Genomic DNA, 26504 nt, shown 5'->3' on the forward strand with positions numbered 1-26504 from the left:
GGGAGATGTGGTCAGGCAGATCTGGAGAGCATCAGTTTGGGGAAGGCTAGGCTAAACAAATGCTTGTGTAAAATTCACACACACACACACACACAAATTCTGCCAGTCACAATGAGCTCCTTGTATTTACAGCTTGCCTGATCCCAGTGAAACAGCCTTCTGTAAGCAGCAGGGTCATTGTCATTTTAGAAAATTTGGAGAGAGCTTCTTTATCAGAATTGCTAGGGGAGTTTCTTCAGCCTCTTGAAAATCGTGGCTCCGATAATCCCTGCAATGTAAAAAAAGGTACAACATTATCTTCATTCCATTTGGATTTTCTGTAATAACTAGTTACCTTAAAAATCTATAAGTGAAACATTGCATTTTCTTGTGGCTTGTTTCATTTAAATCCATCTATATACAGCAACACATGATTTATTTCAATGGCTTTTCATTTTCATTGTGATTCCTTATATTAGAACACTACTAAGTTGATAGAAGTGGCTGTCTGGATTATTTCAGAATGTTTCCTTTTTCTCCTTTTAAACTTTTTAGCTGGTGGGGTAACTGATGCTCATTACTTCCACGAGAATTGCTTTCTTCTGGGGACCATTGCAAAATCTCGGCTTCAAGGCTCTGACCTGATGGTTCAGCAACATTTCCTCTGGGTTCAGCTAAGATGGGATGGAGAACCAATCCATGGTCTCCTGCACAGGTTCTTACGAAGAAAGGTGTTAAGTAAGGTAAGTGGGAACAGTACATGCTTGAATTATCCACCACAAATTATGTTCAACGTGGATTGTTCCAACACTGTAACAATAAATTAGAGAATAGTGGTTCTTCCACCTTGAAGGACAAAGAGGGCAATCACTGAATGGTGGCAGAAATCATTCTTCACAGATGCAGCTAACTAAATTGCTTCTTTTTCACTTGAAGCCAACGGCTTTGATTTGGGACAGAGGCAGCCAGAGTTGGCATGTTATGGTCTTGTCTAGGAACCAGCCTCAGACCAGTAACTTTCCATAAAATATGCATAGCTGCCAATTAGCTTTTGAATAGTTGTGGATTATGGGTGGCCAGAGCTGTCTCTGCAGCATTAAGGAGTTATTATACATCTGTTCCATTTTCCCCCATAAAGGATTCCAGGAAATGTGTCACTGCCTCTGTTCCTTTTGGTTTCCATTGTGGTGGTGGAGTTTACCACCAGGCATTAACTCAATAACCTGTTGCAGTGCAGAAATTTTTATTTTATTTTATTATTTATTTTGCTGACATTAGGCTTTGTTGGAGTATGGAGAGCTCCAAACCCTAGTGCCTAGTTAGTGAGAGATGGGGCATCATCTTTTCCCTGTCAAAGTACAGTCATAAATCACTGGTGCTGAGTGGGATCAGTGTGATTGCCAGCATCTGGAATCGAAAGATACTCATATCTCAGCAATGACTGGGATAGATTTAGCTGACATGACTTTTCCCACAAATGGCACCTTAGAGATACTTCTTTACTGTACATATATTAAGAAAGGACTCACAATTCATACTGATATAGAAGCAACAGCCCTAAGGTTGTACATGAAAGCTGCTTACAAAATTATGCTCTAATGGTTTTAAAAAATCTGGGCTCTTTTCGTATCTGCACTTTGCCTTTGAAGTATTCAAAGCAATCTGTATGAAGCATTATAATAGATATTTAAGGTGATCTAAGAGAAAACTGACTGGCTGGATAGCTCAATGAGTTAGGTATTTGGCTGCAGAGCCAGAGGTTGGGAGTTCAGTTCCCCACTATGCATCCCCAGAAGTGCTAGCCTTTATGGCCTTGGGCAAGCTGTACAGCACTGGGATGCACCTAGAAGAAGAGAATGGCAAACCACTTTTGATTACATTCTGCCTAGAAAACCCTGAAAAGAGTTGCCATCAGTCAGAATCAACTTGATGTCACATAATTATTATTATAAGAGAAAACTGCCTAAGGTTGAGAGTAGAACAGAAACATCCTGAATTTCAGTCCAGTTTCTTATAGAACTATTGTGCAAGGTAGTTAGAGATGCCATGGAAATTTGTATTTCTTGGGTGAGACACAAGAGCACTTTAGACTTATAATGCTTGCATCAAATACAAGATGAGCATCCTAATACTCTATTTCTTCTTAGCCTTGAATTTTAACACAACCCAGAAGAAAATCCAGCTTTCCCCCCCCTTCCAACCCCAGTCTGACCAGCCACCAATCCTCCTTTTCACCAATCCTCTTACTTGTCTTCTTAGCTATAGCTTGGTGCTCATTGTCATTTCTTGGGCAGAAAGCACAGCCACCAGTGATGGGCAGAGCCTGACACACTCAAGATGTGCATGCCATCCCAATAGGAAAGCCAAGTAAGCACATTCTCACATGTATGCATACAGAGGCAGGCAAGTATTAATGAGATACTGCCTCATCCCTCTCTCATTCATTCGTTCACTTCACAACTCAGCTGAAGTTCAGAAAAATATGCTGTGCCTCCAAATTCGAAATGGTCTTACCTGTATCTGATTTCAAGCTGGGTAGTTGACTTGCTCACTTCCTTTCATCCTCTTATTTTCTCTCCCGCTCTCCCTTTTCTTGCACACATACATTTCTATATTGGCTGAAATCTTGTTGCTCAGTGTAGTAAGTTGCAAATAGAGTAGGTTCATTGAAACACCACATTAAGTGAATGGGGAAATTTTCCATTGAAGTCCAAGTCTTTGTGTCAAGCTGAGGAAGCTTGAAGCGAGGAAGGAGTGCTTTGCAAGATGACCTTGAACCTGGGGTGGGAACTGCCCATCATCAGCACGTCTGTGGATAGACATGTATGGATAGACAAAACACAATGAACGTTAGGCACTGTGGTGTTCTAGAGGGGGTGGGAAGTGCCTAGGTCAGTGATAACTTGATTCTTGTCTATTGTTTTAGAGTGCAATCCCAATAAACTCCTTCAGCCTGGCTAATGGTTTTAAATTATGAGGGATTACATTTGAAACATCTGGAAGGTACCAGATTGCCCATCCCCACTCTAGACAGTGTTGGGCAATGTCTCCAAAGCCAAAGTGCTCTCTAGGAATATGTCAGGGGAAGAGATTGTTGCCCTGCAAAGCAAAGCCTCTTACATTTCTTTGAGATAGGGGCAATGAGCATACATTGTGCAACATAAACGGATCTGTTTAATTTTTTAAAATGCATAGAATACAAAAAAAGAGGGTTACCTTTGTGCCAGCTTTGATGTATTTTAAACACAAACCTGCACATCCCTGATTATGATCATTCCTCCTTTAAATCCCATTTCAGCTAAAGTTCCACACAACAGAATCATTAATGAAGTACTGGAAAAATAAAGGTCTTTCTACAGCTGGTCTCTCAAGTCTGGCTGCATGCTATAAAGCACTGCTTATAATGAGATTAGGAAGAACATGAGTTCTTTCTTATGAAAGGATTTCCTTTTTAGCTCTTGCCTCAAAGCACAACATTATCCCTTGACTGAAAAGCCTGTGTTTGGTTCTTCTGTCTTATTCCAAGCTTTGTCTCCCTCTTCAATAAATGCCTGAAGTGCTCTCCATTTTCTGCAAGTATTTTTTTTAATTTAAAGTGAGCAAAATGGGGAGAGTGGTATAAAAGTGCCAATAGAGACTGAGCAAATTAGGAAACTAGCACAATGAAGATTGAATGAATAATTTTAAGTCATTGATAATAGCAGCTGGCCATCACTATGTGGGAATTGTTATTACTTGGCACTTTCTTCTTGCAGTTGTTACAGAACAAGGAGATCCTAGTTTTGAAAAGACAGAAGATTATTTACATGGAGAACAAATCTGATTTGGGGTTAAAGCTAATTGAATCATGCACTGGAATTTCCTCTCAAGTTGATTATGGGTAATTAATTAGTATCTTGCCAGGATGAGAAATGTTGAATCTCCATTGGCAATATTTTTGATAAACATGAATGAGTTGGTATCGCTCACTGTTAGGCTTTTAAGATTAACCTGCCTGTGTTGTAACAAAAATACTCCAGGTCTTTACAAGTTTGGGGGGGGCGGGGAGCAAGCAAAGTGTCATGAGGGACTCTCTCTTAGCTTAATAGAGATTAGAGCAGAAGAGTGCTCCAAGCAAGGCTCAAGGCCTGGGTTTTACTGCCTTTTTATTCCCTCACAGTACCCCAGAGTAATGCTGTATGAGAACTTCGTGACAAATACAAAAGGGTAGCTAGACTTAAAGGGAGGAAAACAGGGCCGGCTAAACCCAGACATGGTGCTGAAGTCCACGGACATGCTAAAGATTTTCAGATGATGAGTCTTATCTTGTTAGTAGCTCTGTTTTCCACATCTTCAGATTTCAGTGGCAACTCATCTTGTAGACGAACTCATTATAGAGAGGAGGAGCTTGCTCACTTTCTCAAACAAGATTTTTCAGGATGATAGCACATGCCATACTGCACAACAAATGCAGTTCTGATTTGTCCATATCTGCTTTTAGGCCTTTTTTCAGCCTAAGCCTCAGGACCAGCGCTACCGTTGGAGGTACCGAGGCAGCCATCTCAGGCAGCAACTGCTGGGGGATGGCAGTGGCATCTCCCAGCTGTTCCTCATGAGCCCCCCCCCCCGGCTATTCTCTCTCTCAAACGAGAGGGCTGTGTATGCCACACAGCCTGTCCTGTTCTCACTGAACTGGCCTGCTGCCCTTAGATATGACATGGACTTATCCATGGCCTGTGTAGAAGGAAATTCCAGATGTCAGTGCCTTCAGCTTCTAGACATGGAGTGGAGGTACCTTGGAGATTCCACATTTTAAAGATGGTCTCTTTCAGTCCTTCTTTGAGCTTTGGATGTTGTTTCCACCTTCCTTTGTACTTGCTCTGATGTGAGGACGCAGAAGATCTGAGTAAAATATTTCACAGCTCAACCATGTGAGCACCATGTTCATTTTCCCAGTCACAGGTGGAGCATTTTCACAAGCTATGTAGTAGTCTCAACTTGTAGCCCAGTGACATTAAATGTTAATGGAGAAAAAGGATGCTATCCCGTATGTCCCATTCTTGAAATCATGATGCGCAGCAGTCGTGTTCCCCAAGCTTGTCTTAGTAAGATGGTTTAAGCAAAAACATCTGCACTTTGAAGGTTATCCTTTCTGCAAATATAATTGCCTCTTGCTCTGTGTAAATGTTACACCTTGTTTCCTCCTGAGCTTGCACGAAGGCTGCATTGCTAGCATCTTTATAATGGTTCTGCTGGGTGTTAAGCAGAAAAGCAACATTGAACAACAATCTCATTTGCCTTTTAGTTCTTTTCTTGGTATAGATATCTGGCTACAGAGCCAGAGGCCGGGAGTTAGATTCTCCCTGTGCTTCATATAATCATAGGATCATAGAAAACTGAAAAGGCCATCAAGTCTAACCCCCTGCTCAATGCAGGAGTACAATCAAAACATATCTGCCAGGTGATTATCTAAGTTTTTCTTCAATGCCTCCAGTGTTGGCGCACTCAGCAACTCCCGAGGTAACTGGTTCCACTGTTGTACTGCTCTACAGTTAGGAAGTTTTTCCTGATATTCAACCGAAATCTGGCTTCCTTTAACTTGAGCCCATTGTTTGTGTCCTGCACTTTGGGATGATCAAGAACAGATCTTGTCCCTCCTCTGTATGACAGCCTTTCAAATATTTTTTGAATATTCAAAATAACTCAGTCTTCTTTTCTCAAGGCTAAACATTCCCAGTTCTTTCATCCTTTCCTCATAAGGCTCGGTTTCCAGCCCCCTGATCATACTTGTTGCCCTCCTCTGAACTTATTCCAATTTGTTAGAATCCTTATTGAAGTATGGTGTCCAGAACTGGACATAATACTCAAAGTGAGGCCTAACGAGTGCTGAATAGAAGGGGACTAGCACCTCACGGGATTTGAAAACTATACTTCTGTTAATTTAGCCTAAAATAGCATTAGCCTTTTTTGTAGCCACATCACACTGTTGGCTCATATTTAGCTTGTGATCTATGACAATTCCAATGCTCATAGTTTTGCTGAGATGATTCTATGAGATGATTCTAAGATGATTCTTAGATTATTCTTATTAAGAAGAAGATGAAATTGCAAAACACAATAAAATGGGTAACAGTATATCATGTATACTTCTGTTCATTATTATTGGCTGGCTAAAAAAGTATTCCTCATGTTAGTATCATTGGCAGATCAAAATAACATTCTCACATTCCAGAACACACTATGCCTTGCTTTAAGACAGTTCAGTGAACTCCACTTGATGGCATGGTGTTTTGCGGCAGTGGTAAATGACAGGAAAGATTGATCTGTGTTGTTTGATCAATGGTGCAACCACAAAATGATTCTCGTTTTCAAGCAATGAATATACAAAGATGAACTAGCCTGAAATGATGATAATACTCCTCTTCTTTCTCATTTTCTGTTAATGAAAGCTGTTTCTTATATTCAAGGTATCAAATGTACGAAGCTATTTTCCTTCTTCAAAGGGATTAAGAAAACACTTTCAAATCTATAATTTGTTCTGCTTTCTGCAGTTCAGAGGAAAGATGCCTCCTCCATGTGATCCAGTGTGCAAGATGGTAGAGTGGATTATTGCAGTTTGGCAACAGCTGAACTCATGCTTATCAAGACTCGGTGCAGCTGAAGCCCTTGTGGGACCCAAGCATTTTCTGTCTTGTCCAGTGGTGCCTGGTCACAGTCATGCAACAGTGAAGTATGCATTGCATTTATTATTTGGTAAAGTCATAATGCCATGGCAGCCTTCAAAATACTTCTGTCTCCTGTACACTCCATCACTCCATGTTAATCCAATTCTATTAACTTTCAAATCTTTACCTTAATATTTTGTTTCTGAACAAGCGGGGATGATCAAATATAGAAAATCCTCGCTGCAGTCTATCAACATTCATGAAAAGTAGATCCCATAGAAGTCAATGGAACCAACTCCCAAGGACGTGTATCTAAGACATTCACTTTAAAGCAACAGTTTGATTGGATATACAGCCCAAATAATTATATATTTGGGTGGGAGGGGGTACTGGTATCTATGTAACATGAAATGTTGCTGTGGTTAGTTGCAGCACGTCGGTGAGGAGCTGGGGCATCTCGGCTGTGTGCCTCGTCATGCACCTAATGACACAGCTGAGATGCATTCCAGCACCTCATATATTAGCTGCAACTAACCATAGTAAGTTATGTAAACCTTACATCAATACAAATAAGATTCTGGCTAGTGGATTGCATCCTTCATTCCCCATTTAACTCACAAGAAGGAATCATTTCAAGTTAACAAACACATGTAGGACTATTCTTTTAACTTAGAATCTCTTTATTCTGAGACAATAAAACACATGCTTCTGTTTCTACAAGGGAAAATGCATGTTCTAGTCATATTGTTTGTATTATGTAGGTATTTGATAATAGATCTAACAGAATTTGACTAGAGTTATAGTAATCAACAGCAAATGCCTCAGGATACCTTCATTTTCTATGCATTTCTGTGCATTCATAATACACATTTTTTTTCTTCAGTGGGGGTTATGAGCAATAGCTTATAGGTGCAGAAGCCCCAATGGGCACAACCATCTCCCATAAACAAGGGATTTGCCACTTATCTCCCAGAAAGAATTGCCTTATGCTCTGATATTTATCATTATGATAACTACTCAACAAAGCACTTTTTGTTTTCTCAGAATTTGGAAGCTGTTTATCATGGTTCTAGTATTTTCTACTTTTGTATTCTTCTGTTGTGGTTGGCTCTGTGCAGATTATGGTTTCCGACCACATTCTCCACTTTTCAGATTATTAGTCAAGAAATGCAAATGAAAATATGCCATTTTTGGTATCGCGTCTGCACAGTTGAATGGGGAATTAATTGAATGAGGAATTGACTTGTGGAAGATAATGATGTTAAAGGGGCATTTTTGAAAGCGTACAATCATTTCATCTGTTTTTCTTCTCCCACGGACAGTTTATCAATCATCATATTTTAATGCTCCTTTGACTACACTACTTCCACTGTGCAGTGGTGCCTCAACTTATGAACTTAATTGGTTCTGGAAGATGTGCGTTGTAGCGTAGCGTCCTCTCTGAAGCCCTTATTCTCTCAGGCCTCCAGGAGGTTCTTGCTCTTCTTCCTTCTTCACTGCCACCAATCACTCAAGGAGACATGTGTAACTTTGAAACTTAACTTATTTATTTGATCAGGGAGGGTAACATCTGATTAATATGCAGTAGGTAAATCACAGGTTGATAATCACTTGAATCTGAATCAGTACTACCATTCAGCATCCTCTCAGATCTCTCACTCACTCTTAGGTCACTCTTAAGTTTCACACAGTCTCTCAATACCAGAATCTCTCTCAAACACAGAATCTCCCTCACTCCATGAACTCTTTTACTCAACCCCTTTCATACTCCATACACCAGCCTTTATATCCAAACCCCTCCCCCCTTGGCACCGCCTTCCGTTTACTCATTGGCTCCTTTTCCACTGCTCAGCTGTGACGGACAGGTGAGGGCAGGGCTGTACGCTACATGCCTAAGTCAGAATGGTCATAATTTGAGGCACCATTTCCCATTGAAATGCAATTAATCCATTCCGGCCGAAGAAAAAAATCACCAAAAAAATCACTGCAAGACTCATTGGAAACAATTAATCCCTTTCAGCCGAAGGGGTGGGGAAGAAGAGCAATCAAGCATGCAAGACCCATCAGAAATGCACAGAAAACAAAGGGCAACGGTCAGAAATGTAAAGAGAACAAAGGGACCAGGTCAGAAATGCAAAGAGAACAAACGGAGCAGGTTGGAAATGCAAAGAGAACAAAGGGACTAGGTCAGAAATGCAAAGGGAACAAATGGAGCAGGTCGGAAATGCACAGAAAACAAAGGGAGCAGTTCAGAAATGCACAGAAAACAAAGGGAGCAGTTCGGAAATGCACAGAAAACAAATGGAGCAGGTCGGAAATGCACAGAGAACAAAGGGAGCAAGTTAGAAATGCAAAGAGAACAAAGGAAAAAACAAGGGAAGCATGCAAGACCCATCGGAAATGGGGGGAACCCCAAAAAGCAACCAACCCACCAAGACCCATTGGAAATGGGGGGGACAAACAAACAAATCAACCCCTTCTGACATTTACCACGTGGTCCCTGCTTGTTTCACCAAACAAAGAGCTCATGCTATGTCATCCCACCAGCTGACACCAGTTGTGACATTCACTCCTTTGATGCACCTATGTGTTGTGTCTTCACAAAGGTTTAGTCTTCTCTTTCCCTCACTGCCACCAGTGGATTTCCTTTATCCACAATATAAAAGACTTTAGTCAAACACTTGTAACTGCCAAGAAAACTTATTTATTGAAATGTATCAAATGTAATCATAATCACAGATGTTCTTCAGATATTCATTGTACACAATCAAATCATTAAAATACCATATATCGTGCCACATAACCAATCACCACCTGCCCTATCTGTTTATCTTGACCAGCTTATCTCTATTAGTACAGTGGTGCCTCACATAACGAGTGCACCGTTTAACGACGAATCCGCATAGCAATCTATTTTTTTCTCTCTTATCTTTCTCTTATCCTATCTCTTCCTGCCAAACCTTTATATATACAGTATCTGCTGACTCTGCCCTTCCAATCCTCTCATAGGCTCATGCAAATGAGATCCGGAGTGACAGGAGTGATGTGGGGCAATCTTCACACACCCCAAGACCCATTGGAAACGGGGGGAACCAAAATACAAACAACCCCCCAAGTCCCATCACAGCACAGAAACATAACCCACCCAGCCCAAAACCATGCTGCAAAAACACCCAGAACAGTTTTTTAAAAGGATAAAGCAGCACCTTACCTTATCAGACAGCATCCCCCAATGGCACACTCTCTAACTGCTGGGGCAAAAGAGCTACAAAGAAGCAGCCTCGTCACCACCTACAGTTAGAAATTTGAATTTCCCGTCATTTTTCCCTGCCTTTTTCTGTTTGTAACTTGAAGATCCGGCCACAAGTCGAAGCAAAATTTTGTGGCCGGAGCTGGTCATAACTCAAAATGGTCTTAAGTAGGGATGTTCGTAAGGCAAGGCACCACTGTATTTTATAAGCCAGTCACTAGAAATGTCAGAAGTGTAGTCAAAAGCAGCTTTCTTGGGAAATTTTCCTCTGTCTCTTTTTATTTTAATGCATTTCTATACTGAAGGACCATAATAAAGATATGTGTGGATTAGGAGTTCAGAGAAGTGTGGTTTGGAAGAGAGAGTTTAAGTAAATATAACATTTTTACCTTTGTATGTGGTGGTGGGGGAACTGTAGAATTTTTTTTTCTGATGGGGATAAGGTGCCAAATCATGGCAAAGCACGTGCTTTGTGTGTGAAAGGTCCCAGGATCTCAGTGAAAAGGACTGGATATCAGGTAATGGGAAGGTCTTTGAACTGGGATCCTGGAGATCAATTGCCTGTCAAAGCAAAACATCCTAAGCTAGAGATACCAATGATCTGGTTCAGTATAAGGCACTTTCCTATCGATAAAAGTACGAGATACCCAGTCTCCTTTGTATCTTGTCACTGATATCTACACAATGTTAATTTCTGGAATTCAAATGCATGAATTCAGTGCATCCAGCTTAGCTAGTGACCAATATAATGAAACTCTATAGTCCTTATTGAAGGAATTACACCACAGGAAATAGTATAACCAAGAAATATTGTGCAAGGAAAGGCTACACAAAAGCAGTACTGCTGTTTTCCTTTCAAATACTAATTTTTTACTTGTAGTTTAAAGCCAAAATTCTGAACTGTAACAACAAGTCTTGTGAAGTCATGTCCTTCATATTCAGCCATAAGCTTGTCACCCTTTTTTCCTGCAGGGCTTTTGTATATAACTAAACATAAATTCAGTAGGCAAAAATTTGTCTGACATGTTTTTTTCAGGCTAAAAATAATTACTTGCTCATCTGGTATAGAGGTAAAAGATCTCTGTTTTTAAAAGGTGTGAACAACATCTTTATAGATCAGTCTTGAAAAGTTATTAGTCTAATATAGCTGATTCTGGTGCTGCTATTTTGTGGAGTTCAAGAGGATATATATATATTTGTGATGCTGAAAGCCATTCCTTTATCCCATTCCTTTATCTATCCTTAGCTTGGACAACAAAAGTTCATCTTTGGGATACGAAGACTGCCTTACCATAATGTAGGAAACAGATGCACAGAGGGTTTTTGTAAATAAATTCACCCACTTCCCTAACCTTTACTTTTTGCTTCAGAAACGCCTCCTAGTTTGAGGCACAAAAATCTGTGGAATGCTTGGCAAACAACTGTGGTGTTCATTTAAAAAATCCCTTGTGTAAGTCTGGAGGTTGTCTCTCTTTTATTTAGAAGTCATGGCAATTAACTATAAAGACAGATGTTGTCATTTAAATTTCTCTGGAAGTCAAATCTCCTTCGATAGCTACTCATCTCAACAACCCCAGATGTAAGATTACAGTTTTGACAAAGAAATTCTGCATAAATGTCAGAAATGCTTCTCTGGTATATTTGAAAGGCTCTAAAGTTGACCTATTTAATTTATTTGTGGTGGAAAGAAGACAGAATGCAATAATAATATTCGTTCTTTGAATATTTTTGGACAATCACAAATTAGGCAACTTGAAGTCAATCACTGTTTTGGAAAAATAGTTTGTCACTCCTGTTAAGGGCTGATTTGTGTAACAAAGGTGCAGCTAGTATTGTACCAATACAGTGATAGTATCGCTAAACCTGGAATGGGCAGTCTTTAGAGCTAGTGTCTGTTCACACCCTTTCCTGAACAATGGAAGGATGCCGTTATGAGATATTTTTAATGTGGGGGGGAGGAAAAATGTAGATTACTGTGCCTCCTTTAGTGTAGCCATTCTCATCTTTTTTCTGCCCTTGGTCATGAACACAGTATGGAAAAAAAATATAGGCTGAATCAGGATTTTGTAAGTCACACGACGAAGCTTATAAGGTGGTGTGTGAAGACTTGTTTCCTATCTGTGGCCCCCTCCAAATGTACCAGGGCCCCTCAGGGGGCCATATGCCCCCCATTGAGAATTGATGCTGTAGTGGCCCAAAAATATTGTTTTAAAACCAAGAGGAGGGCTCTCAAAATATAGCAAAGTTTTCTCATGGCCCCTAGAGGATACCAGGGAGTTTTTGGAACCTTTCTCACAGTAAAATATTTTAATTTTTTTCTAGGTTTTTTTAATGTGTGGGTGGTGCAGGGGGGCCCACAAGAGCTAAAAGCTACATTTATATCCAAGGGAAGCACATGTAGCGCATGGGCTGTATACAGTCCACATTGATTTAACCCCTTGAAAAGGAAGTGCTTCTACCTTGAGGCCCTTCTTGGTGGCACTTGACATGTTGGCATTTCTATTTCAGGTGGAATTAATATCTGCAACGCACTATTATGTAAAAAAAAAGTGCTTGGTGAAGATGCTTGAGCTACTTTGGAAACATTTCAGTCTGTCTGGCAGGTCACAACAGATACTTTCTTGGTTTAAGGATTACAGGACTGTTTCCAAAGCTTGAAAATTTCCTTTGAAGTTTGTGTCAAGTATGTGTAGTAACCATTGAATTTTTTGTCCCCGTATTTTTCAAGGTGGATGTCCAAATTGTGGAATGCTGTTATTGCTCCCCGAGTTCAAGAAGCAATTCTCTCCAGTGCTTCTTTGAAAAGACCTCATACACTGGGACAGATGGCAGTCAAGAAAAGTCCAAGCCAAGGGCAACAGGCTGTGGTGAAAGCTGCACTCAGCATCTTGTTAAATAAAGCTGTGCTGCACGGATGTCCTCTTCCCAGAACAGGTGAGATGCCATAAATGACTCAGTTTCTAGAACTGAAGTTCTGGAATGAAAATGAAGGATATAATCCAGCTGCTGTGGAGTGCATTCAAAGCTCCCACCAAGAAGCATGATTTCAAGGAATAGATTTGGTAACAATAAAAATAGCTCTGATGAACCCCATTTCCAGGGAGATTATGACAAGGTTGCTTGCTGCTCTGCCCACTGGGGAATTCATTCCTGATCAGAAGAACATGGACGTCTGTGAAATGCCCTTATAAACTAGAGTTTGATATTTTTTCCACCCAGTGGCATTCCAATAATGTTAAAACGTCCAAAATCATATGGGTGTGTCCAGTTGCATGGATCCAGTTGCCATTTTTATTTTGGAAAGAGGTTTGCCTGCTGATGGGTGCTTACAAATTCTTAAATCTCTCCTTTTTCCTGCCTTCTCATCAAATGTTTAATGTAGAGGTGGGCCTGATCTGCCAAAATGGCAATTTGTGTCAGTTTGTTTCTTGACCGAACAGGAGTTCAGTGGTTCCGAGTTCCAGCGGGCACCTACTCAAAGGCAGCACCTGGAGGAGGTGAGGCAGAGAAGCCAGGGCTCTACCTCTGAAAGGACCACCAACCAGAGGAGGTGGGGCTGGAAAGCTGAGAAATGAACCGGCATGAATCACCAGTTCAATCGTTTATGACCATTTCTAGTTTGATGTATATGCCTCTCTTCAGACAGTGGGCACTTTCTTCTCTGACCACTGGGGACAATCTCTATTTAATCAAATTCTGTCTCATTATTCTTTCTCTCTTCTTTCTTCCGTTACTCTTTGTTGTCCTCTGGTGCATCCTGTGCCATTTCTGCCTCTTTATCTGTTATGTTGAGAAAACAAAACTAATTCTTTTCAACATTTAAGTCATTTCCGTTGTGGCAAAGAGGCAGCCCATTGCTGAAGCCAATATAATACTTTATTACCCAGTCTGTAAATCCATTCCATTAATTCTCAGAAGTCTTCTCACATTTCTTTGTGTAATTTAAAAGAAAAATTCTACGAGTTCCTGTTCTTCATGGGTATTTTTTTTAAGTGTTGGTTTATGCTACTCTAGACATAGGTCTAGCACCTTCTGGGTTTCGGTATCATATTATAGTACCCCCCCCCCCCCGTGTTGACTTATCACTGTTTCAAATTTCCTTTATACTTGTTTGTTTGTTTATGTCCCATCTTTCTCTTGCCGCCTCATCAAAAAAAAATTGCACTCAAGGCAGCACTTAATTAAAAGATAAGTGCAGTTAATAGAAAATGCATTATAAATATTAATATATACATAAAGCAGTTATATTGAAATTCATTGTCATTAAACACCATTTTAAAGCTTCTCAGTTAAAACTGTTATTTATTTTGTCTTCATTGTTTCAGAGCTGGATCAATATATAACTGATTTCAAAGGAGGCAGCTTCCCCCTCTCTGTGGTCTCCAACTACAAGAACTGTCCAAAGAAAAAAGGAGAGAACATTGCTTGGAGAAAAGTGAACACAAGTCCTCGTAAGAAATCAGGCCACTCATCGGCTCCATCATGGAACAAAAAAGAGGAAAATGTAGAAGGTAACAGCTGATGGAGGTGGAAGGTGCTGCAGACGAATATATGTTGAAAGCGTGGCAGAGAGGACCAGAAGATCCAATTTCAGTTCAATGTCCTGTTGCTTAATGAACGGACAATCCAGGTCTTTCTGTATTGATGATTCTACCACAGTCCGTCAAACAATATAAGAATGCATCTTTTTTTAAAAAAAAACTTCCCATGGTTCTCTGCAGAACCATGTTGGAATATATGTTTTAACGGATGGGACAGTAGTGATGATTCTCCATCTAACTGTGTGTGTCAATAATCACTATCCTTTTTTGTGTGTGTGCAGGTATCAAGTCAAAGAACATACTGCAGGAAAATGGCAACAAAATGGCTTCCCTAACCAAAAAGTAAGTTCCTTGGCAATGAGGAAACTGAAGAACTTATTTATTTATTTATTTGATTTTTATACCGCCCATCTGGCTACCAAGGCCACTCCGGGCAGTTTGCAAATTCCACAACATCATAAACAACAATACAAAACAAATAATGGAATATCAAAATTAAGAACAAAATACAACAACAAATAAAATAATTAGAGTAATAAAAAAACATGGCGGAGGGGTTGAAGATGTAATTGTTAAAATCACCCCTGTATTAAGATGTTCGTTCTAAAGTCTGGAAAGTCCTGTCTGAACAACCATGTTTTTAGTAGTCTCTTAAAAGTTCCCAGTGAAGAGGCCAGGCTAGTGTTGGGTGGGAGACTATTTCAGAGTTGTGGAGCAACCGCTGAAAAGGTTTTTAGTCATCACTTTCCAGGCCTCTCTCGGGGTCAAAACTCTCGGCCATCTGGCCTGGGAGGATCGTACAGGATGGGCAGATCTAGTCGGAAGGGAGGCGTTCTGCCAGGTAATAAGGTCCCAAACCATTTAGGGACTTATAGGTTAACACCATCACCTTGAAGCTGGCACAGAAACAGACAGGTAACCAGTGCAGAGCAGCCAGAATAGGTAAAACGTGTTTATGCCTCTTTACCCTGCTCAATAATCTGGCTGCCATGATTAGCCAAAATTAAAATTAAATAACTGAATTGTATTTCCAAAGTGCCCTGCTTCCATAGCTCCAAGCAGAGGAGGGGTCTGGTTCTGCAAAATCAGTAAAGCACGGTCTCTGTCCAAATCATGTGAAAACTCCAGCTCATTTGTATATGCCCTGCTTTTCAAGGAGGTTTCAGAAAAGTTTCATGGCCTCTTATATCGTCAAAGAGCAAAAGTCGCATGTTTCACCTTACATTACTGTGAACAGATGCTATAGCCAAATGGTATCTTATGCTGGACTAATATAGGGTGATGCCATGATGGTTGTAGATGGTTTGTGTGAATGCTCTAATGAACCTTTCTGTTTTCTTCACCAACTAAACTACAATGAAGAAATGGGTGTGTGTTTTTCCTGAGGCTATATCTAGCCATTCTTTTACTCATGACAAGATAAAAAAGTGTTTGTGTTGTTTAATTTTCAAGAAATCTAGAAGATGACCCACTATGTGTGTTAAATCTGGAGCAGAGACTATCACTTGGTTCTGATGAGGAGGTAGACCTTGTGCAGGAGCTTCAGAGTATTTGTTTAAGCAAATCAGAATCTGACATAAGCAAGGTAAATGCTGTTTACTCATATCCACAGTGTGATCAACCCTATCCTCTGTCATTTCTGCTTTGCACTTAAACACATTGCTGTTTTATCCCATTTTTAAGAAAACATGCCTTGGCCCATCTAGCCTTCAGAATACCACCCATTTACATTTCTGCCTACAATATTGTCCCAAAACCCCTGGAGTGCACTGTTTCCTTCTATTTCCTCATTTATCTCTACTCTGCAACATCTTTCTTGACTTCCCACAACCTGGGTTATTCCCTCTGCTTTCTACTGAAGCTACCCTTCAAATGACTGGTGATTTCCTCACACCTGTGCCCAAAATTAAGTGTTCTGTCTTCATCCTCCTCTTTGATCTCTCCACTGCCTTTGAATATTGATCAGTCTTTCCTGCTGGATTCCCTTCATCTCCTGGCTTCCATGATCTTTCAGCAAATTCTTCTTGTGTGACTAATATTTCATTCAGATTCACTCAACAGAGAGTATCTTTGTTTCTCCCTTTTGGAGGCTTCCCGTAATATAACTTTGACCCTCACTCCTGCACCAACACATCAGTTTCTTTCGCTTTCAGTGTCACCTGTGTGCTGCTGATTCCCAATCTTTATCTCAGAATGCTTTCTCCAATTTGAACTTCCACCTCCTTACTTCACATTTCTGCTCACATGTCCTTCATAGCTATTGATATCACCCTCCACTTTGTCAGTCAGGGTCTTCTTCGATTCCTCTGGTTTTGAGGATGTAATTTTTTTTTTTTTTTTTTTTTTTTTTTTTTTTTTTTTGCTTATGCTTTAAATCTGGCCCCAAACACTGTAAGGTACTGGGAAAATGTATAATGTATATTTTCCCTGTATGATACTGTGAAAAATAGTTAATCTTTTATGTCCAGTTAGCAAAAGAGCCATCACATTCATGCTGCGCTCATCTCCAAGGTGGATAATTGCAACACACTCCTCTCTTTTCTTCAAATGCCTGGGAGCAGATCTATGCAGAACTTTGCAAGCCAAGTCCTCTTTGGCTTCTCAGATGTCATCTCCTCTGCTGAAAATCCCTACCCTGGTTGGGATCCTTGGTTTCAAAGGTTTTATATATATCCTCATTTCTCCACCTTTTATATGCCCACTTGTTACCCTTTGCTCTTCTTCCTTCCTTAAATGACTCTTTATTCACTCATACTGCCTCTAATGCATGGAATTCTTATGTTTTGTTTCTTTTCTTCAAGACTCTCTCTCCTAAAACCCATCTTTTTTCATGAAATCTTATTACCACTTATCAAAATTATGTGTAATTTGATATAACAGAATTGGATGTATATTAATTGCCTGTTGCCTTCCTATTTTATCCCCTGTATTGTCTCACCATAGGATTCCATACATAGCTCAGGACCCTGTCACTTGCTACAGCATGATGCACATTTTAATGATGATGATGGTGATGAGATTATGTTAGAATTGGGTCCTGCCTTCACACTGCAATCCACATCGTGTCACCTATGTGTAACTCTTATATATACAAGGTCATCCCGTAGAGAGACATTCATATGCAAGCTCTACATACTACAGCCATGAATGTCCAATGGATGTTGTTTGGTCATTCTGGATTGTGAAATAGAGCTGTGAGGCTTGGAAGCAGTTTCAGTTAGCCTTCTCATAGGGCCTAGGTGTGTGTTTCAGTGGAAACAAAGTTTTCAAATTAGTTTGTTTTCCTTACATTTATATCCTGACCTACGATGATTAAGGGATGTGGTGGCGCTGTGGGCTAAACCGCAGAAGCCTGTGCTGCAGGGTTAGAAGACCAGCAGTTGTAAGATCGAATCCACGCGACGGAGTGAGCTCCCATTGCTTTGTCCCAGCTCCTTGCCAACCTAGCAGTTCAAAAGCATGTAAATGCAAGTAGATAAATAGGTACTACCTCGGTGGGAAGGTAAAACGGTGTTCCCTAGTCACGCTGGCCATGTGACAACGGAAACTGTCTTTAGACAAGCTCTAGCTCTACGGCTTGAAAAACGGGATGAGCGCCGCCCCCTAGAGTCGGACATGACTGGACTAAAAAATGTCAAGGGGGAACCTTTACTTTTACCTTTTACCATGATAAAGGAGCACTGAAGATGGCTTACAACCTTCGTAAAATAATAAATGCAAGCAAAAATGAAATGGAGCCATAAAATCTTTGAAACTAAATAAAACCAATCTCATTGTAACAGTCCTTAAAATCAACTAATGAATTTAATCATGTGCCATCCAGTGGGTTGTACTTAATGGCCACCCTTGCCAGGGTTTTCTAGGTATAAAGTACTCAGATGTAGTTTGCCATTCACTTCTTCTGGTGGTGCTGTAGGACTGTGCAGTTTGCCCAAAGCTACATAGGGTGGCCTTTCTCCTGGGACAGAGATGGGGAATCAAACCCCATCTGCATACAGATGCAGCTTCAAAAAGTTGTGTTTTTAAACTGTTCTTGAAAATAATAAGAGTGATAGCTCCAACCTTTGCGACAAATTTAAAAAGTGGATTACAAAGGCTTACGAAATAAAAAAAAATGATAAGTTTGAAGCATTAGATTGTGATGGAAGATTTATTACTGTTGATCAGTTGCATATTCAGCATTATTCATCTGTCTGGGAATTCTCAGGTGAAGCAAAAGTGAACTGATTTTTGCAGTTGTTAATGAGATACAATTTCTGTTATCTGTATCATTCCATTGTCACTGGAAATATAGGACTCTCTGCTTTAAAATGTGAAAACTTCCGGAACTGACCTTTCCTTGCCCTCCTTTCCCACCAAATCTTGCATAGATTGTTGATACAAAGGATGACCTGAGGAAGATGATCAGTACTTCTCAGAAGGATCCTGTGTTTTCAGAAAACATCATTAATGCAAATACGTCAGCATCGCAGCAGGTATATGACAAGCCAGATTGCCTGTAACAGAAAGATGTCAGGATACTTTCAAATCATCAGTCTAGAGTTGTTTATTAGACTGGAGACTATAAAGGCAATGCTAGGTACATTGAATGGGATTAGTGCATGATTGCTGAGGCTCTTCGTCTTGTATTGTCCTTGTAGCACTGAATAGTCAATGGTTCATCAACGAAGGGACAGAGCATCAGAGGCAAGGGTGAGATGGATGAAAGAGACTGAAGAAATGTCCCTAGCAAAAGCGCATGATGTTGGAGATAGGCCACAGAGAAAGAAAAGATACAGAGGGCACACACAGAGAGAGCGAAAGGATTTATCATTTGTGCAGGGGAGAAGAGGAAAAGGGAGAAAATGGAAAGGAAAAAGATGAAACATCTAATGGGATGCTGGTGGCCGCAGGGTGATTTAAGGGTTTCAGTTCAGAAAGAAATAAAAGGAGGAGCATCTTTTGCGGTCTTCTCAGGCCATTGATACTTCACACAAGAACATACATGAAGTGGGCATGCAAAGTCTGTGGTATCCCACACTCTCTGAGATACTTGAACTTTAGGTTAGCTAAGACCCAATGAAGTGAAACTTATGTGTTGTACGGGAGGGTACCCTAGATACACCTTTTTAGAAAGGCTTTAATTGCAGGTTTTGCAGTGCTCGTTTAAGTAACTTGAGGGACGTGGTGGTGCTGTGGGCTAAACCACAGAAGCCTGTGCTGCAGGGTCAGAAGACCAGCAGTTGTAAGATCGAATCCACGCGACAGAGTGAGCTCCCGTTGCTTTGTCCCAGCTCCTTGCCAACCTAGCAGTTCAAAAGCATGTAAATGCAAGTAGATAAATAGGTACCATCTCGGTGGGAAGGTAAAACGGCGTTCCCTAGTCACGCTGGCCATGTGACAACGGAAACTGTCTTTAGACAAGCTCTAGCTCTGCGGCTTGAAAAACGGGATGAGCGCCGCCCCCTAGAGTCGGACATGACTGGACTAAAAATGTCAAGGGGGAACCTTTACCTTTAGGTAACTTGACTCCAAAACATTCAGCACATTGAAGCTTAAAACACAAATACAGGTGTAACACCCAGTCCAATTTAGCAAATTGGAAACCTTATTCTGGACCAGTTGGCATTCCAAATCATTTTTAAAGACTATCTCATGTACAATATCTTGCAAATAATCTAAATGGGATCTTACAAGAATGTGACTCACAAGGCTATTTCTGTTCCAGAGATTGCTTATTATCATATACCTATTCATGATTTAATTGTAAGTGGGATAATGATGAGATACTTGCGCTGGGGAGGGCATTTAAACTAAACCTCAGGCCTTGGGGCAATTCCAAAAATAGCAAAAAGAAGAAATAAAACCGGGGTGGGGGGAGCCCATTCTGAGAGGAAAAAATGATTGAGAGACTCAGACTAGCCAATGCTATGAATGAGAAGATTTGGCTTTGGCCATTAATGAGCATGCCCAGATACACTGAGCCCTCCAGATGGCTGCAGTTGCCATGGAAACTGGAAAACACTGAGGAAGTGGCTGATTAAAATAGAACTGAGGAGGAGGGCTTGTTGGAGGTGACAATTAGAACTGCTAAGTTGCTGAAAAGCCTTTTTATTTTTTATTTTTTCTCTTTCTGCCTCCCTGAGACCCACCGCCTTCTACATATGTGATACAGAAAAGAGGGAGGTTTCCAGGAAGATCAGCCTAGCAACTGGAATTTGCTAAAAGATAAATTGGGGCAATTTTGAAACAACAGCATCCTTAAAAGACACACATTTTTCATTAAGCAGAAGGAATGTGTGTTAGGAATATAGGGAATTGGTTTATTTCTTCTTTATTTATTGACCAAATTCCACTTATATAGTCAACAGTGGCATAATGCAAACTGTAACTCATGGAGGGGAATTGTTTCAAGTTAAGAAATCGCTGTAGACATTGGCTGAAATCCAGTAGTAAGATGCTCATTGAATTAGTGGGGTTTTGGTGAGTCATCTTCTTTTTAAGTTCAGTTGTTTGAATAGGCCTACTGTAGCTTCCTATTGAGTCATATGATCCAGTACACAACATAATTGTCTATGATGGTTTCTTAATATGAGGTAATTTGCTACCATGGCATTTGTGTTACACCAGCAAGAAGATTTTGGCCATTGGATTTATGTCCTGGCTTTGTCCCTGAAACAGCAGAAAAGGTAATGCGCAATAAGGAGTACAATTGGAACATAATGCAACTTTACATAGTAAAATACAATTCATTTGAAAATGCAATATAAATTAAAACAGCGTGGCCAGAAACTGATTATGCCTGCAAGCATATTTGCACTGGCGTAAACTTTATCAGTGAATTGCCACTGGTTAAGAAATTGGCATAGGCATTTCCTATTGCACATCAGTCACACGAATGCCAGCTCTGACTTCTTAATTTGAAGAAATTCACCAGTGAATTTATATTGGCACAAATATGCAGCCAGATTCTGGCCAGTAGCAGGTACAATTTACACATAAAACAAATTCAGATTGTCATTTAAAAATAAAATGGAACAACTATCAATAAAGAAGATGCACCATCCATTTGATTAAAAAAAAACTTTCCAGTGGCTGAAAGCCTTCCTGAATCTAAAAGATTTTGCTGGTCATCAGGATAACAAAAAAATTTCATGATCCCACTGGTCTCAACCAGTGCTAATAAATGCCTCAGAAATTTGCCCTCCCTTGATTTCAAAGCAGAGAACTGGAAGGGGGAAAAAGGGAGCACATTGACAACCAAAGGTGTGCTATACTATGTGCGTCATATATTTCAGCTTTCTGGATGTGTACACCTTTAGTATTTTTTTTTATATATTCCTTTCAGTAAATAAGCGAATGAACATGGCCAAAGAATCTCTACATTCTTATATACAAATTGGGTTGAAGCCTCGGTACAGATAAAGCATTTTTAACTCCTCTTTTCCTGAGTCAGATTTTCAGAGGGGTCATAGCTCCTTAGCACGCAGAAAGCCCCAGATCCACCCCAACATTGCACTAAAAGGAGATGATGAGAGAAATCATGGCCAGAATCCCTGGAGAGCCACTGACCATCACAATGGAGCCATATCACTCTGTCTACCCACCATCCTGAGTTTTAGTGGGTTGGCACAGAGCTGAAAATCTAAGAAAGGACTTGTTAATTGCCAGCAAGAAGCCACTGTACCTTATGCCATTTGTCTTCCACAGTATACATTAAGTATACATTAGGATTTTGGCCTATATGAATTTTGCTGATAGCCACTTGCTACTACAATAAAGCTTATTACTGTTTAGATAAAAACTAATTCTAAAAGGAAAAGAACAGTGATGTATGCCACTTGAGAAATGTGCCTTGCCTCACATAGACATTCCCAGTTTTGAAAAAGAGGACAAATACGTTTACCTTGCCCAAAAATTTTTGCCGCATTAGAGAAAAATCCCAGCAGTGTTTAAAAGCTTTCAACCTCCCCTGTGAAGGTCATGCATTTATTAGCAGGTTTCCGTCTCCAAATTAGAAAGCAGCAGGCTTTGTGAGAGTCAGAAATGCTAAAAGCAGATGGCTGTACTCAAAGATGCCCGGGGCTCTTCTGTCTTACTGCACAATGTACTTTTTGTAAATGTTAAGATGGAAAATGAGAGGAGGGCAGGCCATAAATTTTAAAATAGTAGCAGGTTTATTATCTTTATTGTTGCTAAGTCAGTTTAGTCTAGAAAGACATTAAAACATCTGCTGTTTGTAGCCATTGGCTTTTTTCCTTTTTGTCCAAAAATAGCACTCTGAACAGGGCCAGCCCATACACTTTTGACTCATGGAACTGTAGGTCATGTTTTAATAATACATTATTGGGATGGTAGCAACCTGAGAAGATTTACTGCAGTCCCTCTGAGATCAATTTAATACGCAGATGTCTTTAGTTTTCAAGGTAGAGCTCATTTGCATGGTTTCAGAGTAACAGAGATTCTACAGCAGGCATTCAGGAGCTTATATGTAGAGTTAGCAGTGGTGCTGTTTATACACATTTGTGGAGAATATAAAGTGAATTACATTGGTGGCAGATCTTCATATTTTGCTGTTAGTTTTGTTTAACAGACAAAAACAAGTTCATACTATTTCAGCACACTTTCAGTTATGTTCACTGAATTAAAACTAAACCTTCAGAATATATCACATGTGATACATATGTATCTGTCACTCTAAAATGTAATATTTAATTCAGTAATAATAAATAGTTCCACAGTCTTCTGTATGATAACGCTACAAGTCTTGTACCCTTTCCTTACTAATGCCAAATTTACTTGCATTTTGATGGTGGACTAGAAAACTGCATCTATGATTCGACTATGATGACTATAACTTGATCTTTGTTCTGAGTTTGTTCCTTCTAATGATTGATTGCTCCTGATTTTATTACTTGTATTGCCACTTATTTGTTTCAATACACTTTATTGAATTTCATTCTTTTAATATGGCTACTCAATTTGGGATTTTATGAAGAGTGGGCTGGATAGATCAGATTCGATGAGATGTTTTCCTATCCAGAGTGATTACAACAATGATAATGATACTAAGAAACATATTATGTTAAAATACATATAGTGAAGAGAAAAGGGAGAAAGTCTTAAAATAAAACTGGCATACTATGAATTCTTTGTAGTTTATAACATGGTAGATGAGGGGAACTCTGGATCTGATCCTGCAGCACTTGCTTTCTGTTTTGAAGTCCACAACCCTAAACCTACTTAGATTGTGAAAAAAAGCCCTACCCGACTCTGTGTGATTCGCTTCCAGGTGCTTTTTACATCCTGCCCTGTACATTATTAGCAGAAGGTGAATGCGACATCAAGAAACATTGGCTTCATGCTGCAAAGCAGGGCTTGCTGCTGTCTGTTATCCTCTCACACACAAAATAATATTTTACTCAGCACATCTCTCGCAGCTGGCAGCAGTAGCTTTGTGTAAATAGAGGGTTGTTGATCACAGAGTTTTGCTTCTGTTTTCTGTTTCATTTTATCAGGAATGGGTGCATTCATGCTATAAAATGCTTTTCTGTTAATAGGATGAGAATCCTGAGATCTGTCTTCTCAGCAGCAGTCAAGTCATGGAATGCAGCAACAGTAAAGCAAAAACCGAGTCTTTCAAGAGCGGTGCTTCAAGAGCAAAATCTTTTCTTCCTGTGCCCAAAAATAAAGTCAGCCAGTCTTCTCAAAACACCAAGCGAAGCAGCAGCAATACAAGGCGAATAGAGACAGTCAGTGACTCAAAAGAAGAAATTTGGAATGTGCACAAAAAAATACAGCTTGAAAAATATGCATAAATATAGCCGTCTACCATTCATCCCCCCTCCCCCAGTCTTTGCATAATTTGTTGTCTTGAAGAACAAATTCATTCCTAAATGTAAATATTTTTTTCCTCAAGTTATAATGTATCTATGGGACCACAGTTTAAATTCTATGTACATAAACTGTTTATAGTGAAAATATTAGATTATATTGAATTGACCTTTAGAAGTGGAACGTGATAGCTCCATGAATGATTTTCTAATTTGAAAATGTTTTATTGTTTTAATTATTTTCAGGGATGTCACCACAAAAAGTGTGTGTGTGTGCATATGCACACGTGTGTAAATAAATATAAATATAAAATATATTGGGCTTGATCCAGAGAGATCTCTGTACAGAAGAGTTAGCATCATGTGCAATGCTTCTGTGGTGATACATAATCTCCATGGAATGAAGGTGTAGATAGATGATTTGAAAACATTGACTGGCTATCCACATTGGTCATCCCCGGGTGGCCGTTTCTGCATTTGCATCACCCTGCACACCCAGAGACTAATCTGCAGGCCAGCTGTGCTCATCTGTTTGGGGTTTCCATGCAGCAGGATCGTATGTCGATTTCTGCATGTGGAGAACTAAGCAGTAGATCTGCTTGTGTTTTCTGTGTATTATGGGATCCTGCTGGGTGTTGCTCATGTGAAAGTTATATTCTATGTGTGTAACATCCCTGCCACCTGCAGATCTGGGTTGCTGGACTGGGACAATAAACTTTATATAGTTCTATGCTGCGTTTCCTGTGTTATATTTCGTACATTGGATTGGACAATTCTATATAGCACTGGCTTAAAGCTAATATACATACCTTTACAAGGCAAAAAAAAAATACATTCTGTGTTCACTTTCTGAAAAGTGAATGGAACGTGGCAATAATTGGAAGAATTGGAACTAACTCCCCAGTTACTTTCAATCATGAACTGCATTAAATGCTTCAGTTGTACATATTATTCAGTAGTTGTGGGGGGTGTTCCCTCTTATCTTTTGTCATTTTGGTTTTGCATTCCAGCTTCTCTATGAATCGTGATTTGTGCAGACTGTTTTTTTCTAATTTTTTTTTAAAGAACTCCAGAGCCATCGTAATTATCAATCGTTAGTTATTGTTACATGCCACTTTTTTGGGTGAAATTAAAAGTAAAATAACACCTCTAATTATATAAATTGTTGTATATGCTGTATAAGCCTTTCCCTTGTGTCCAGTATTAGCATATTATTGTATATGCTCTATATGCCTTCATTTTTGAAACACACTAGAGGTTTAGGGCATTTTACACTGAAACATCTATAAGAGTAGCTCACAGTAGTGATCAGGACAAAGACGAAGAAGCAATAATCATTTAATATGCCCATGTGTGTATTCTGTCTAAAATAACATTTGAACTGCTATTCAAATGAAAAAAAGAATATTCTCTCACGCAACGTTTTCTTTTGTACCCTTTCAGTATTTATGGGGGAGGGGGGCACAGTTGACCCAAGTGCCCACCTGATCTTCTGTTTCAAGATGTCTTAATTGAGGACCTTTATGAAAGATTAAAGACAGATTCCTTAAGAATAGGTTTCATGGCTCATCTGGCAGATTACTGGGCGCTTGTTCTAATAGTGCTTTGGAGATATTCATCCCAACATATTTGCAAGTGAGTTTGTAAAAGTAAAGTCAGCAGTTCCATCATATGTTCTGGAATTTCACCTGTCATGCCAATAAAACCCTTTTATACTGCAAAAATGTTTGTATCTGTCCTGTGTCTGTAAATGTTCAACTTTATGTGTCTCCTTTGTGTTAATTGTCCACAGAACCTGGCATACTGACCTCAGCTTCTTGCATGCATTTCTTTGTTTTAAATTAGAGGTGGGAACCTTTGATCCCAAGGACCACATGCAGCATGGAGTCAGACACCACATTCCTCAGGAGCTGGCACCAGGCATGACTGGATCAGACATCTTTTCATTCCTCACCACCACTCTGCACAAACACACAACTTTTCCCCCACTGAGACACAAACACACACACACACCACAGTTGCCATATATCACTGAAAGAGGACTAGGACGTGGAAGAAAAGGGTTAATCCTACCAGTAAGCATGTCTATAAGACCATTACAAGGAAGAACATGTGTTATCTTCCCCAAAATAATTGTGTGTCCCTCCCCACCACCACCCGTTTGCAGAAGTTCACAAGAGAGGTGGCAAAAATTGGCCACAGCCAGGGGACCCTTGAATATCCAAAGGTCTCTAGGGGATTTATGGATTGTATAACTATCTAAACCACAAGATTCAAG

At 39.9% G+C, this 26504-nt stretch overlaps 1 protein-coding gene across 4 annotated transcripts in view; it reads left to right on the forward strand.

Annotated features, from left to right (window-relative positions):
• The window catches only part of CTTNBP2 (cortactin binding protein 2), a 132011-nt gene extending 106061 nt beyond the window's left edge, over positions 1–25950 (forward strand). For 3 of the 4 annotated variants that reach the window (XM_073000529.2, XM_073000530.2, XM_073000532.2), the window contains 9 exons: positions 133–285; positions 535–722; positions 6510–6688; positions 12602–12807; positions 14199–14384; positions 14696–14756; positions 15867–15999; positions 18785–18889; positions 23954–25950. In XM_073000529.2, the coding sequence (XP_072856630.2) occupies positions 133–285; positions 535–722; positions 6510–6688; positions 12602–12807; positions 14199–14384; positions 14696–14756; positions 15867–15999; positions 18785–18889; positions 23954–24211 (1469 nt within the window). In that variant the 3' untranslated portion in view covers positions 24212–25950. The remainder of the gene's footprint in view (positions 1–132; positions 286–534; positions 723–6509; positions 6689–12601; positions 12808–14198; positions 14385–14695; positions 14757–15866; positions 16000–18784; positions 18890–23953) is intronic. The other variant, XR_012087413.2, reaches the window with a different exon arrangement.
• Positions 25951–26504: the final 554 nt, after the last annotated feature.

The sequence above is a fragment of the Pogona vitticeps genome, chromosome 5 (genome assembly GCF_051106095.1).
Source record: "Pogona vitticeps strain Pit_001003342236 chromosome 5, PviZW2.1, whole genome shotgun sequence".
NCBI classification, from domain to species: Eukaryota; Metazoa; Chordata; class Lepidosauria; order Squamata; family Agamidae; genus Pogona; species Pogona vitticeps.